Genomic DNA, 15,248 nt, shown 5'->3' on the forward strand with positions numbered 1-15,248 from the left:
AATTCTTCTGATTATGAGGGTAACATCGACTTGGTGTAGGATTTTAGATCGATTTAGCTTCTTGTGATATTAGGTTGTGCTGCAGTTAATTGTCATTTTGGATGAAAATATTGACTAAAGTCATCGAATTTTGAATCAATTTTATTCATTAATGATATGTTCCGGGACTGCATTTTACCATACCATGCATACCACAAAACCATACCTTACCTACAAAATCCCATTAATATTCCTACAATCAGCATCACCAACTCTGACTCAACGACATAGAAAACAGTAAAACATAGAAAAAAACATTAAAAAAACAACATATTTTTTTATTTTTGATAAATTTTTAATCCCATTCAGCTATAAAAGCAAGGATTTGAAAATTTTGTCGATCAATTTGTAATTATTTTTTGAATCAAGAAGTAAGTGAACAGATAGTTGAGTGCTGTGTAACTGAAAATATTAATATGGAAGTGCCTAAAAGTCAACAACCTCAAATTTCCATCGCTGAATTTTACAATGGCAAAAGTGTCTTTGTGACTGGCGGTTTGGGATTCGTTGGCAAAGTTCTAGTTGAGAAACTTCTCCGGTCATGTCCAGGAATTGAAAATATTTACTTGCTGTGTCGTTCAAAAAAAGGCAAAAGCATAAATGAACGACTTGTTGAAATCACATCATCGCCAGCATTTGATTTGTTGCGCGAACAAAATCCACAGGCATTGAATAAAATTATTTTAATTGAAGGCGATGTTGCGATGCTCGAATTGGGAATATCCAACGAAGATCAACAAATTCTCAAAGATAAAGTCTCAATTGTGATGCATTCGGCTGCGACAATTAATTTTACGGAGCCATTAAAGGTGGCTGTCAATACAAATTTAAGGTCAATGAGGGAATTGATAGCTTTGGCAAATGGAATGAAGAATTTAAAGGTAAGTACAGTGGAAGTCAATATAAATTGGACAATAAGTGTAGATTTTGAAGTATAATTGTGTGCAAATCCGGTTAAAGGTGTGGGACTGGCCACAATAGGCAAAAGTCGTGCTTTTATGGTACAAAAAGAACTCTAGGGTACCTAAAAACTATCTTTTTGCTACTTAGAGTGAATGACAAAATATTCAAAAAAAAAAATTGATGAAATTGTGAGTAATCATGAGTCATGTCAAAGTGTTCATTCGGAGTTCAGCAAACTTTGCTCTGATGCAAGTCAAACGTCTTGCTGTTTTGTTTACAACTGTATATCTAAAACCCCCCTCTCCGCTTCTTTGTTACAATTTTCCATAGAATTTTCATTGTTTAAGGTGTAACAAAACCTCAATTCTTGCTAATAATTCGAATCTAAAGCTTCTATGAAATAAGTGAACAACCCCAAAAATTAGTAACGTCTGTATTCCCAAATATATTACCAATAGTCACAAGTCGACACCAGGTGATATCCATCATTTCGATCCATAATTCGACAGTCAAGCCAGAGTGAATCTAGCATTTGAACCAAACATCCAACAACAAATTAGAGTCACATCAGTCTGGAGACGGATTTTTGATCAATTTACTGATATATGCTGAAGTTAGGCGAAGTCTCAATTTCGGTCTCAAGAATTTGCCTAGAACTAGACTACCTGGGGTCTCGGTCCCGACATTACTTACTTACTTCCTTGGTAAAGGCGCATGGGAGCACATTGTCGCATTTAGAATTTGTTGAAAGCTGGATCTGTCTTTAGATAACTACTGCCAGTTTCTAATCCCAGCACTTTTGCATCGTTGCTCACACAACAATTCCATGAGTTCTTTGATCTACCTCGAGATTCCCGGCATTGGGAATCCTTAATTTGAGCTATTTGAGTATTTCGATCATATTTAGATATCAACAACTGTTTCAGAGTTTCAAGACCACACCAACCTTCCTCCCACCCATGTCTTTATCGCTCCATCGTTACGTTTTGTAGTAAAACAGTAAATCCCCAGTAAATTCGTTATCTAATTTCCAAAATACTATTTTTATAAAAATAGAAATCCGATAAAAATTTCAAAAACAAAAATATTACGCATTTATAGATGCTCGTGACTCTAAACTATCTTTAAACATAAGCCGACTTTATCTAAAATCTTAAGATGAGGAAGTTAATTCCGTAAAGTCAAAAAATTGATAAGAAAAATTAAAAATATTTTATTTTAGGCATTTGTTCACATATCAACTGCGTATACAAATTGGTTTGCTATGGACGTAAAAGAAGAAGTTTATCCAACGGAGCTTGATCCACATGATGTCATTGAAATATGTGAAAGATTTCCTGATAATGTTATTGATAGGGTAAGGTAGATTGGTTAATATTGAGCTGGAAGTCGATATGAATCTGGTACCTTGAACCTAAATTATTAGTCACCAGGGTTTAAAGTCCAATCTCCACTTAATTAGACCAAAACTCCTAAATTTTCAAAGGAACATTCATCACAAAAGAACTTTTAACTTCTGGCAACTCCGGCTTGAAGCCGTCAAGGTATCCTTAAATATATCCATCAATGCGTGCACATTACGATGTCCCAGTAACTGCATTGTGCTGCTTAGAATGTAAGATAAAGTATTGAGCTTGAAGTCGACTTCGTAGCTCAGGATTTGACATTACATACTGAGCAGCACAATGCCATTGCTTAGACGTCGTTGTGTCAATGCATCGATTTGCAATCTTATGGGTAAATCTAATAATACCTTGACAGGCTGCTTGACTTGAGTCGACTTTTTCCAGCTATGCTAAATTCCTTAAATAATTCGTTCCATTCTCTATTTCGATCAGATGACTCCAACACTTTTTGGAAAGCATACCACAACATATACATTTACAAAGGCATTAGCTGAGAGGCTTTTACATCGTGAGGGTGGAAAGCTACCGGCATGTATTATTCGACCTTCAATGGGTGAGTAATGAGCAAAATCAATTAAATGGTAGATATGTAGGGGATAAGGAAACGTGTTTAAATTACGTAATGCTGCACTAAGGCTTAGTTGAGACAGGATTGTGGGTTTGAGAGGAAGTTTAGTGTTACGTAATTTAAGAACTTACCTAAATCTGGATTTTTAATTTGGAAAAAATCTCTGAAAATATTCAGATCCTCAATTATTACTACTGCTGACTGGTCTTTGCAATAAATTAAATTTAACAAATTTTTCCATTAATTTATCACAGTTGGTGGAAGCACATGTGAACCTAAGCCTGGATGGACTGATAGCTTTGGGGTAAGTAACAATTTCTTATCAATTTGCATGTAAACTAATTGAAATTTCTTGATAAAATCATCAGGCATCAACACTGTTTCTATATTTAGCTGCAAAAGGAGCATTTCGATGCGTTCAACATCTTGAAAGACATCCATTTGATATAATTCCTGTTGATAAGGTAAATGTGTCGTATTTTAGTACGTAAATTTAATTACTCAGTGTTACAGTCCCTTTATGATAGTGTCAGTGTCCAAAGGGTCTCCAACCCTTCCCTACCTCCTCTTAGCTTCATCTAAAAATCGAAAATTTACGGTAATGTCTAATACTGACCCTTACTTACTATAACTATTTACAGGTGATAAATCTGGCAATTGCTGCATCAGTAAAAGCATCTTATGATAGAGAATCAGGAGCCAAAATTATGAATCCACAAGTTTACCACAGCACATCTGGAAATGAAAATCCAATAACATTAAAAGAATCGTTTGATGTTTTTGTAGAATTAGGAAGAATCAAACCATTAAGTAAGTATAGACTAGATTAGTGGTGAGCAATCTAATGATGCTCAATGGCACATCTTGGTTGTAAGCCTCAAGCAAAATCACATACGGCGTACAGCTCATGGCTTTTCAAGCATTTTTGGCTGCACATAGGTTGCCCACCACTAGACTAGACTATGTTCAGTTGTCAACTGTTTGTGAATTGTAACAGATTTGGTATTATGGAATCAAATGGGGATGCGTCTTAACCGGAGTCTGGTCTACAGTGGAGGCAAGTCCATTAGAGTCCAGACTTCATCGAAAACGCCTCTTTGGACTTTTGATTCCCAAACTCTACCAAAGTCCTACCAACTCTTAATTAAGCAATAAGATTCATTAAAATACTTTCTTTATAGATGATGTGAGTTGGTACCCAAAAACAAGAGTTCATAAATCAGCCCTCCTAGTTGATCTTGACATTTACTTCTTACACTACTTACCTGCTTACTGGATGGACTTTGCAGCCAAGCTATTTGGAAAAAAGCCAAGGTAAACTTAAATTTAGTAAATTTTAGAAATCATAACCTCAAAATTTTGTCTAAAAAAATGAAAAAATCTGAGCTTGAAGTCGAAATGATCAGCAATGTTCCATATCAATCTAGTTCCTCTAGCCTCTCTTTCCCTTTTGTCCATTTCTAACTTTATCCTACGCACCTTGCACACCCAAAAAACCCGGCATAGTCTACTCAACCTACGCATACTGGTCAACCGGCTTACAATGCTAACTTTGCCTTCTTTCTCCCTGATTTGAATCATGTACACCATACTCACCCTGCAAATCTACCCCACCATGTCAACCTTACTCCTCTGCCCAATGTCCCCTGCCCTACCTTGTCTCCCTACCATTCCCCACTTCCTAAGCGTTACGTAATTTACGAACATTCCCTAAATTTTATTAATCCTAAATTGTCTCAACAGAGCACTAAAGTCACATCAATTCATCTTTAAGAGCTACGGAGACGTTAGATTTGCATCAGTAGTTCCATATATATTTAGAACATCAAACTACAAAAATGTCACAAAATTAATGAGTCCAGCTGAACAAAAGATTTTCAATTTTGATCCGAAAACAATAAATTGGAAAACTTATATGGTGGATTATTATTATGGAATTAAAAATTTTATTCTGAGGGATATACCGAAGGATCCGGAATATATGAATGCTAAGATAAGAAGGTGAGTGATTTTATGTTAAATTGTGGGAGCTTTAAGGATGTGCTGCTGTGGATCGACAGCATATTAAGTCGATTGTGGTTTACAGGACCGACAGAATTTTCAGCAGAATTCGGACGAAAATTCTGTCGGTCTTCATGATGCATTTCACTATGGGGCAAAATGAAAAAAAAAGGGACATTCACTTTGTTTTTTGGACTTTTTCGAATTACAGCTAGTGGGTATTATTTTCTTGTAGTACATATAGCAATAGACTTGCATGCTAAATTTCAGGTCATTTGATGCTGTTTGGTCGATTCTGGAGCTGTTTAAAGTTGAAAAGTAGTGAAAAAACAGATTTTTTCACATCCTGTTTGACTCGGGAAATTCCATATTTAATTAAAAGATATTGAAAAACGGTTTTCGGTTCCTAATTGTACTATATAAGAGCTTCAATTTCATACTTTGGAAAGTTTATATATACTGGGTTTTAGTGGCAGGGCTTTAGAAAATGTATGAAAATACCAGGAAAAAAAGCTTCAGGCGACCGGAACTAACATTTTTAGGTCGATTTCCCCATACGGAGCTATACTAGCTTAAAGTACTTACTTTCTAGTTTTCAAAACCGTTAAAACCTTTACAATAAGTACTGGGGAGCAAAAGTTATTGCATTTTAAGTTTTGGACGAATTTTTCTCAAAACTAATATTTCTGAGATAAATTTGAAAAATATCATTTGGAAAAAGTTTTTTTATGTGTTTGTATGCATTTAGCCATTTAAGAACGATTAGTGAAGAAATTTTTAAAAAAGTTCAAAATTCGCCGAGATAGAGGTACATATGCTATTTGACGACTTGACCCTTTTTCTCATCACTCAAACTGCTACAACTTTTACATGACTAAATATTTTTCAGTTCTGTTTTATTTTTATTGTAGCTTATTATAATACCTTTCCAACGATATATAATACTTAATAGTTGGAAATAGTCTTGGTCGTGAAAACGGACCCTGTTTGTGACTGACCCTTTTCAAAGAAATTTTCAAAAATGTCATTTCTAAAACTACCACTTAGAAATTTTATAATACAATGTTTTTGTGTTTTTTAGGTCAAAATATGATACTTGTGAATCTCAAAACACAAAAATCTCATTTTGTAAACTTTCAACAGCTTTAGGAACCTTCATAGGTAATACTCAGGTAGTCTCTCTATTCTCAGATATGAAACATTTTTATTGACTTTTTTTGATTGATATTGAATATTTACACTTATTTTGTGCAAAATATATCAATTTTAAAAGTGTGGGTCGATAAAAAGTGATTTTTGATTATTTTGTTAAAAACAGGCTTAGCTAGGCCACATTTAAGGCACTCCAGTAGCCACTATGATTAAGTTCTATACATGTTTTATACATATTTATTAAGGTATTAGTATTAGTTAGTAATAACAGAAAACAGAATCCGAAAATATTGGTTCTACAAAAAGTTATAGTCATTTGAGTGGCCAAAAAAGTGCTCAGGAGAGCAACCAGCATAGGCAAAAACACAAAAATTCAAAAATTTAATGAAATTTTTGAAGTTTTTTGAATAAAAACTATTTTAATGTCATAATAATTCAAAATATTGCATTTTTTGTCAAAATATAAGTAAAATTTTGAATTTTTGTGTTTTTGCCTATGCTGGTTGCCCTCCTGAGCACTTTTTTGGCCACTCAAATGACTATAACTTTTTGTAGAACCAATATTTTCGGATTCTGTTTTCTGTTATTACTAACTAATACTAATACCTTAATAAATATGTATAAAACATGTATAGAACTTAATCATAGTGGCTACTGGAGTGCCTTAAATGTGGCCTACCTAAGCCTGTTTTTAACAAAATAATCAAAAATCACTTTTTATCGACCCACACTTTTTAAAATTGATATATTTTGCACAAAATAAGTGTAAATATTCAATATCAATCAAAAAAAGTCAATAAAAATGTTTCATATCTGAGAATAGAGAGACTACCTGAGTATTACCTATGAAGGTTCCTAAAGCTGTTGAAAGTTTACAAAATGAGATTTTTTGTGTTTTGAGATTCACAAGTATCATATTTTGACCTAAAAAACACAAAAACATTGTATTATAAAATTTCTAAGTGGTAGTTTTAGAAATGACATTTTTGAAAATTTCTTTGAAAAGGGTCAGTCACAAACAGGGTCCGTTTTCACGACCAAGACTATTTCCAACTATTAAGTATTATATATCGTTGGAAAGGTATTATAATAAGCTACAATAAAAATAAAACAGAACTGAAAAATATTTAGTCATGTAAAAGTTGTAGCAGTTTGAGTGATGAGAAAAAGGGTCAAGTCGTCAAATAGCATATGTACCTCTATCTCGGCGAATTTTGAACTTTTTTTAAAAATTTCTTCACTAATCGTTCTTAAATGGCTAAATGCATACAAACACATAAAAAAACTTTTTCCAAATGATATTTTTCAAATTTATCTCAGAAATATTAGTTTTGAGAAAAAAATTCGTCCAAAACTTAAAATGCAATAACTTTTGCTCCCCAGTACTTATTGTAAAGGTTTTAACGGTTTTGAAAACTAGAAAGTAAGTACTTTAAGCTAGTATAGCTCCGTATGGGGGAAATCGACCTAAAAATGTTAGTTCCGGTCGCCTGAAGCTTTTTTTCCTGGTATTTTCATACATTTTCTAAAGCCCTGCCACTAAAACCCAGTATATATAAACTTTCCAAAGTATGAAATTGAAGCTCTTATATAGTACAATTAGGAACCGAAAACCGTTTTTCAATATCTTTTAATTAAATATGGAATTTCCCGAGTCAAACAGGATGTGAAAAAATCTGTTTTTTCACTACTTTTCAACTTTAAACAGCTCCAGAATCGACCAAACAGCATCAAATGACCTGAAATTTAGCATGCAAGTCTATTGCTATATGTACTACAAGAAAATAATACCCACTAGCTGTAATTCGAAAAAGTCCAAAAAACAAAGTGAATGTCCCTTTTTTTTTCATTTTGCCCCATAGTGCATTTACCAATTTATAAGGCAGGAAATCTAGCTTATTTCACATTTTATTATGAGAATTTAATTACCCCCAATGGACCTAAATACGTAGTAGTTAGTCAATGTCTATTTCATGTCCAGTTGATGTCTAGTTGACATCCATTGTAGTTTAAACTAGGGTTTCCAAAAACGGGAATTTTCTCGGGACGGGTTCCTGTTCCCGATTCCCGTAATTTCACCGGAAATTCTGGAAACCCTAGTTCCAACGTACTTCTGTCCACATCTTAAGACTATAACTTTTTTTTAAAAAATATTCATTATTTTTCTTTTTATTAATTCCAATTAGATTGAAATATACAAAAAATTTCGTTACTGGATCACTTGTGGCACTATCATTGACAACAGTGGGTACACTGAGTGCACTCATATTACGATGCAGGTCAGATAAGAAAGAGAAGTAAATTTAAGAGAATTTTATAGATTTTTTTATAGCTTTATTTTAATTTTTATAAATATATTTATGAAATACATAGAAAATTTAAGTGAATAAAATTAATTATTTTGATAAGAGAAATTCAAATTTTTGGTTTAAAGTCACCGTATATTTTTCAATTTCTTGCTACCGGTTTACAACCCTCCCTTCCTCCCTCCTTCTCCTACCTCTGCCGAAACAATTCCTCCACGTTACGGAATTAGTAGTGTTCGTTCAAAACTGTAGGCTAGCAGATAAAAAGCGCAGATCAGCAGCCTTGAACGAAATATAAGGTACAGCTAAAAACTGCAGGATTGTGCAGGAAATTCAAGAAATTTAGGCTTGAATGCCTAGATCGACCCTAGGTCAACCCTGCAATAAGTGAGCAATCCTGAGAAAAAAATTACATTTTGAGCTCATTACATAACGCTCTAAGAGTAAGGATGTTGGAAGGATTGAACGCCTTAATTACCTTAGTTACGATGGATGACAAGTGAGGAGAATGAGTTTCAAAAAGTAGATTTTTTGCGTTACTTAATAAATTAATTCCTTCAACCCAAAAAATCACAATTTTCACATTTTTTGAAAATCATTAAATTTAAGCTATTTTATCAGTTTTATTAATTCTTGTATGACAGTTCAAATTCGAAAAAAGCAAAGCAAAAAACAAATCTTATCTGCCCAATTTCAAAAATAAAACTTGTACAAAAATAGCTCAAATTTTTATAAAATTTTTATCAGACAAAAAACCAGATTTTTTGATTTTTTAAGACAATTTTTCAATTATTTGATAACACAAATTTTTAATCGTCTAATGATTAACTCACTAAGCCTAACCAGGGTTGGTTTTCAAATTTCTACCTTCGCTCAATTCAATGTGGTTGCCACAGGTTGCCCACCATTGCTATTACTCGACATCTTTAGTAATGGAGTGTCATAATTCAAGAGTAAATCATAAATACACCAATTTGTCTTGCTTAGGGTCGATGTTAGCAATGTTGGTGAGATCTGGAATAAACAGATAACTTGACATAACGTCCAACTAGATTTTTGACATTTACTTCGAAACTTTCCATAAGATATATCATTAGCTTACCTAGTACCCACCATTAACCGACCATTAATTGACCACTAACCGACCATTAGGTCTAGGCTTTAACTTTAGGCATTATAACATGTCGTCAACTCGGATGTAAATTACTCTGATTGTAGTAACAAATTAGTTGATCGCTCATTAAGTAATTCAGATAGTGAGCATGTTTTGAGCTCACATCCATTCCTGTTGTGCGAATCCTATGAGTCATTATAGTTGAGTGTTGAATGGCTTATTACTTCGGTACCTAATTATATCAACATACATAGATCCAGTAATTATGGATTCGAGAGTCATTAGAAGCAATATTTCAACTGTCCATGTACATATATGTAGTTGATACGTGGCTGACAGTCTCCCTTTTTAGCCTACCGGCAGTAAAGTCATCAAACTAGTGTTTCTGACTCTTTTATTGTTCTTGAACAAAACTGTAACTGATTTTTTGTATCACTTTTTTTTGAAAATTTTATTATCTTTAAAAACTTTCAAAAAAAGTGTGAGAAAACTTAATCAAGCTTTATACGACTCAAAAAACTGAGATAAATGTCTTAAAGCTTTCTCTTGTTATTTTGAAAAAGCTTAAAAATTTTCAAAAAATTTGTATTGCCATCGCTAATTGAAAGATAAAGATAAAAATCTGATAAGCATTTTGAAAATTTTTTGGCCATAAAAGGACGAGTCTTTCAGAATCTCGCAAAAAGTTAATTGGTAAAGTCCATTTTTTAGAACTAAAATAAGTCAAAATGCAAGTGTCAAAAAGTCAGCCACAAATTTCAATTCCTGAATTTTACAATGGCAAAAGTGTCTTCGTCACCGGCGGAATGGGCTTTATAGGCAAAGTTCTAGTCGAGAAGCTTCTTCGGTCATGTCCAGGAATTGAAAATATTTACTTGCTGTGTCGTTCAAAAAAAGGCATAAGCATAAATGAACGACTTGAGGAAATCACATCATCGCCAGCATTTGATTTGTTGCGCGAACAAAATCCACAGGCATTGAATAAAATTATTTTAATTGAAGGCGATGTTGCGATGCTCGAATTGGGAATATCCAACGAAGATCAACAAATTCTCAAGGATAAAGTCTCAATTGTGATGCATTCGGCTGCAACAATTAGTTTTACGGAGCCATTGAAAGTTGCTGTCAATACAAATTTGAGGTCAATGAGGGAGTTGATTGCTTTGGCGAAAGGAATTAAGAATTTAGAGGTAAAATTGATTGAAATTGTATAATTTAATCTTGAACTAACTTAGTTTGTAGATAGTAAGTTGGTAGCTTATTTTATGTCGTGCCACAACATTAGATAGCAAAATTTGAAGTCAATTAGGATTTTAGATCGGAAAATCGACTCAAGTAGACTTAGGTTCGTAGTTAGACGTGATGTTCATAGTGATTAAAGGCAAATTGATTGAATTAATTAATTAGAGTCAAACTGACTTAAATCAAGTTAACTTGAGTCAAGTTGACTTGAGTCAAGTTGACTTGAGTCAAGTTAACTTGAGTCAAGTTGACTTGATTCAAGTAATTTTCTATTTTTTATTAACACCCAAAAATAAATCACGTAATTAGTCTTAAAATGTATTTAATTCCTTTTATTCCTGTCAATTTCTAGGCTTTCATTCACATATCAACCGCATACACAAATTGGTTCAAATTGGATGTCAAGGAAGAAATTTATCCAAACGAGTTGAATCCACATGATGTTATCCATTTCTGTGAACGCTTTTCGGATGAAATTGTCAATAAGGTAAGCATAAAGCAAGTTAATCTAATAGATTAAATTAATCGCAATAACTCAAAATTGTTCCTTTTTGCTACATTTAGGCAAATTCAGTTCTGCTTGGAAAGCACACCACAACTTATACATTTACAAAGAATTTAGCTGAAAAGTTATTACAAATGGAAACTGGAAACATGCCGACTTGCATCATTCGACCATCTATTGGTGAGTGACTTGACATAAATAGTTCAATTTTGTTAATCCCAGGCTTAGAAACTAGGAGGTATCGGGGGTATTTGTATGATCACCCCAGTACTACCGCGGAGTTTCTCAGCCTGGGATTAATCAATCCAAAATCCGGCAAAAGACCGAAACCAGACTGATGTGACTCTGGCATTGAATTTGAATTCTTCAGCAAATTAGAGTCACGTCAGCCTAGATTTTTTGATCGATCAACTGAGTTCATGCCATACTTGAACCGAATCCGACATTTAGTCAGGGTCATACCCGTCTGTGGCTTGAATTTTGATCAATTTCTGCTTTTCTGAGGAACAATTTTGATTAATAATTTAGTAATTTCTATAATATTTCTTCATTTATATAACCAGTCACTGCAAGCGTGTCTGAGCCAAAGCCTGGATGGATTGATAGTTTTGGGGTAAGTAATATTCCATATAAAAGCATCTCCGCCATTTTTAGGAGTCAAAAAATCCAAAATTCCACTAATTAATATCATCATTCCCCCAAATCACAGGCTGCAAGTGCATTTATGTTCCAAATTGGAGCCGGAATGTTTCGATCAATTCAACACGTCAAGGAACATCCATTTGATTGGATACCAGTAGATAAAGTCACAAATTTGACAATTGCAGCAGCATGGAGGACAGCAAATGACAAAAAATTAAATTCCAATACAAAATTTCCAATTGTTTATCACAGTACATCAGGTGATGTTAATCCAGTGACTTGTAAGCAGGCATTTAGTGTGCCAGCTGTTTTGGGAAAGACACATCCATTAAGTATGTCAATATTGTGGTTATTTAAGGCTTTTTAACATTTATTTTGTGGTTTAAATTAGAAAATGTCGCATGGTATCCATCAATGAGGTTCTATAGTTCATCAATTGGATATGACTTAGACTCATATTTCTTCCATTATTTGCCGGCATATTGGATGGATATTGGCGCTAAATTATTGGGAAAGAAGCCTAGGTATGTAAAATTTTGCCACAAAATGACATGAAAATGATACAAGAATGGCACAAGAATGGCACAAGAACGACACAAGAATGACACAAGAACGACACAACATTGACACAAGAATGACACAAGAACGACACAACATTGACACAAGAATGACACATGAACGACACAAAATGACACAAGAACGACACAAGAATGACACAAGAATGACACAAGAACGACACAACATTGACACAAGAATGACACAAGAACGACACAACATTGACACAAGAATGACACAAGAACGACACAACATTTACACATGAATGACACAAGAATGACACAATGACATAAAATGCCACAAAACTGCCAGAAACTATTAATTCAACTCCATTTTAGAGCTCTAAAAGCACAACAGTTCATGTACAACAACTACCAAGATCTAAGATTTGCAACCTCAGTTCCATACATATTTAGTGCCAAAAATTATAAAAATCTTCAAAATACAATGACACAAAATGACCAAAAAACATTCAATTTTGATCCCGTCAACATAAATTGGAAGACATACTTAGACGAATACTATTTGGGTATGAGGAAGTACTTGATTAAGGACACATCGGATGTTAATGTGATGAGAAAGAAAGTTCAAAAGTATGTTAAAAATTTATTATTTTTTAAATTAAATTTTAATTAATTTTTAAATTTTTAACAGATTAAAATACACAAAATATATCATGATGACGTCACTTGCTGCTGTCACATTACTTACGGCTGGGGCTATTGGAAAGCGTTTTGTGAAAAAAGAGGATAAAGAATCGAATATTTTATAAACAATTATTATTATTATTATTATTATTTATTCAGGTCTCAAATACAATAATTAATTTTAAATAAAATGTCGAATTTAAGATAATAAACTGAGTGTTTTTGGCAATTTAAAAGATAGACTGCATTCCAGGTGATAGTCAGGAGAATTGGCGGGTTAAAAGTCAACCTTCCCTTACTTACCCCCTCCTTTTCTCCAAAATTGCAGTTATAAATGCTTAAAATTCAATTTTTTTTTGCATTGATCTCAAAAGTTTAGCCAGATTTTTGGGATTTTTTTTCAACAAATTGACTACTTCACTCCTATTCCCTCCTGAATATGACTATGCATCATCTTCTCTCCTCCTTTGTGGAAAGAAATTCTTCAAATTGTCAGATGACTGTTCACTTATTGGATTACAGAACAAAGAACTTTTTTTCAATTATGAAAAATGGAAGTCTGGGAATTTCTATTGTTTAAATCAGTTTATCCCCATCTCCCTCTTCTCAACTCCCCATTCTCCCCCATCTGCAAGTAATAAGTAAACGGCCCCTAGAGTTCTTTCAGGTATATGGAATAATCAACAAAGCTTATTAGTTTAAATTTGGCATTAGAGTCGTTCTTTGAGTTACTATGAAGACCGTTCACTTATTCCGTAACGCTCTTAAGGAAGGGGAGGGACTGACCCTCTTTTCTATATCTGAGATTTTATTACGTATCAAATAATGAACTATTCCATGCAAATTTTGAATAGTTTTGTTCATAAAATGCTTATTTTACTATTAAAATGTATGAACAAGAGCTCAACGTCAAACTGAGATTTCAGACAAATTAGTAAACATAACCTCAATCTAGAGGTTATCCAGGGATAGCATACTCAATCCTATATTAATCGGGAAGCCAGGGTACCTCACCATCTTTTCTAAACACCCTAGGTTACCCTACTCACTCCATCTTAGGTACCTTATGACTGGAGGGTATGTAGGATATCCTCAACTAGTCCTACTAACTCAGTAGGATAGACAATGACAAATTTCCACTTTTCCACATGATTTTTCAACTATCTTAATTCAATAAGATTAAATTGAATTAAAAAAACTTTAATTAGTAACATGACGTATTGCGTGAAGACTAACTATAAGTGGATATTTTATTTAATTTTTTTTTTTCAAAATTAGACTTAAATAAATTGTATTTTGATTCCATTTTTAATTCCAAAAAAAAACCACAAATTCCCCAAAAAAAGACACAAATCTTATCTTTAAAAATGCGATAAATAAAAAATTCCAAAAATATATCATTTCACTTTATTTTTCACATATCAACAGTAAACACATGTTGGGTTTTACGTGACGTAAAGGACGAGATTTATCCAATATATTTGACATCAGAAGTCATTGGAATGGACTTTCCGAATAGTAAGGCTGATATGATAAATTGGGAAATTCAGTTTAGGGGTCAAAATGAGAGTAATGGGTCGATTACATAAGTACTGGAAGTGGTGGACTTAATCATACTTGATCAGTGATTAAGCCGGTTACTAGCCAGCAAATTTTTGTGTCCGACACTATAGTAGACATGCAGCTGGAGTCATACTTTGACAATATAGAAAAAGCTGAGTAAAATGTGTCTAATTTTATTAAATATACCGGAATCAACTGTGGTTAATGACCGATAATTACGAAAAGTTGGCAAAAAATGACAAAACTCAGTCAAATCCAAAATTTTGTCATAACTTACAATGTGATGAAGGTTGAGTTGTGCAGGATTTTGGAAAGATTTTGGGGTTTTTTGAATCTAAAAGTCCAAAAAGACCGCTTAATTATAGTCAAGTCAACGTGAAAGGTACCTGGATTTAAAAAAGCTCTAGTAAGTTTGTCCGAAAGTGTCACATCCATTGATGATTCAAACGAGTACCACAAATTGGTTAATCGATCAAAAAATCTGATCCTAGGCCAATGTGACTCTGACTTGGTCCCGGATTCGATTTCCATTCGACACTTCGTACTAATTACCAAAGGGGTCGTTCAATTATTATGTAACGCTCTTAGGTTGGGGCGACGTTTCC

General features: G+C 33.5%; 2 protein-coding genes across 2 annotated transcripts; both read left to right on the top strand.

Annotated features, from left to right (window-relative positions):
* Nucleotides 1–455: 455 nt before the first annotated feature.
* On the top strand, nucleotides 456–8,370 carry LOC139097311 (putative fatty acyl-CoA reductase CG5065). The gene is made up of 9 exons (XM_070649119.1): nucleotides 456–920; nucleotides 2,165–2,299; nucleotides 2,781–2,901; nucleotides 3,171–3,220; nucleotides 3,285–3,380; nucleotides 3,558–3,726; nucleotides 4,098–4,230; nucleotides 4,660–4,917; nucleotides 8,256–8,370. The coding sequence occupies exons 1-9, from the start codon at nucleotides 456–458 to the stop codon at nucleotides 8,368–8,370; spliced, it is 1,542 nt and encodes a 513-aa protein (XP_070505220.1).
* A 1,847-nt stretch (nucleotides 8,371–10,217) lies between these two features.
* On the top strand, nucleotides 10,218–13,205 carry LOC139097312 (putative fatty acyl-CoA reductase CG5065). Its single transcript, XM_070649121.1, has 8 exons — nucleotides 10,218–10,679; nucleotides 11,084–11,218; nucleotides 11,296–11,416; nucleotides 11,800–11,849; nucleotides 11,946–12,210; nucleotides 12,270–12,402; nucleotides 12,772–13,026; nucleotides 13,088–13,205. Exons 1-8 carry the CDS (start codon nucleotides 10,218–10,220, stop codon nucleotides 13,203–13,205), a joined length of 1,539 nt encoding a protein of 512 aa, XP_070505222.1.
* The last annotated feature ends 2,043 nt before the right edge of the window (nucleotides 13,206–15,248 follow it).

The sequence above is a fragment of the Chironomus tepperi genome, unplaced genomic scaffold (genome assembly GCF_022539635.2).
Source record: "Chironomus tepperi strain 1889 unplaced genomic scaffold, CSIRO-AGI_Ctep_v1 contig_419, whole genome shotgun sequence".
In the NCBI taxonomy this organism is placed as follows: domain Eukaryota; kingdom Metazoa; phylum Arthropoda; class Insecta; order Diptera; family Chironomidae; genus Chironomus; species Chironomus tepperi.

What these genes read in the sequence shown, in the direction of transcription:
- LOC139097311 (XM_070649119.1), top strand. Translation starts at nt 456, where the DNA reads ATGGAAGTGCCTAAAAGTCAACAACCTCAAATTTCCATCGCTGAATTT. An exon ending in AGGAAGAATCAAACCATTAA is followed by an intron (nt 3,727 to 4,097) that starts GTAAGTATAGAC and finishes CTTTCTTTATAG; the next exon opens with ATGATGTGAGTTGGTACCCA. An exon ending in ATGAATGCTAAGATAAGAAG is followed by an intron (nt 4,918 to 8,255) that starts GTGAGTGATTTT and finishes AATTCCAATTAG; the next exon opens with ATTGAAATATACAAAAAATT.
- LOC139097312 (XM_070649121.1), top strand. Translation starts at nt 10,218, where the DNA reads ATGCAAGTGTCAAAAAGTCAGCCACAAATTTCAATTCCTGAATTTTAC. An exon ending in GATGGATTGATAGTTTTGGG is followed by an intron (nt 11,850 to 11,945) that starts GTAAGTAATATT and finishes CCCAAATCACAG; the next exon opens with GCTGCAAGTGCATTTATGTT. An exon ending in GGGAAAGACACATCCATTAA is followed by an intron (nt 12,211 to 12,269) that starts GTATGTCAATAT and finishes GGTTTAAATTAG; the next exon opens with AAAATGTCGCATGGTATCCA.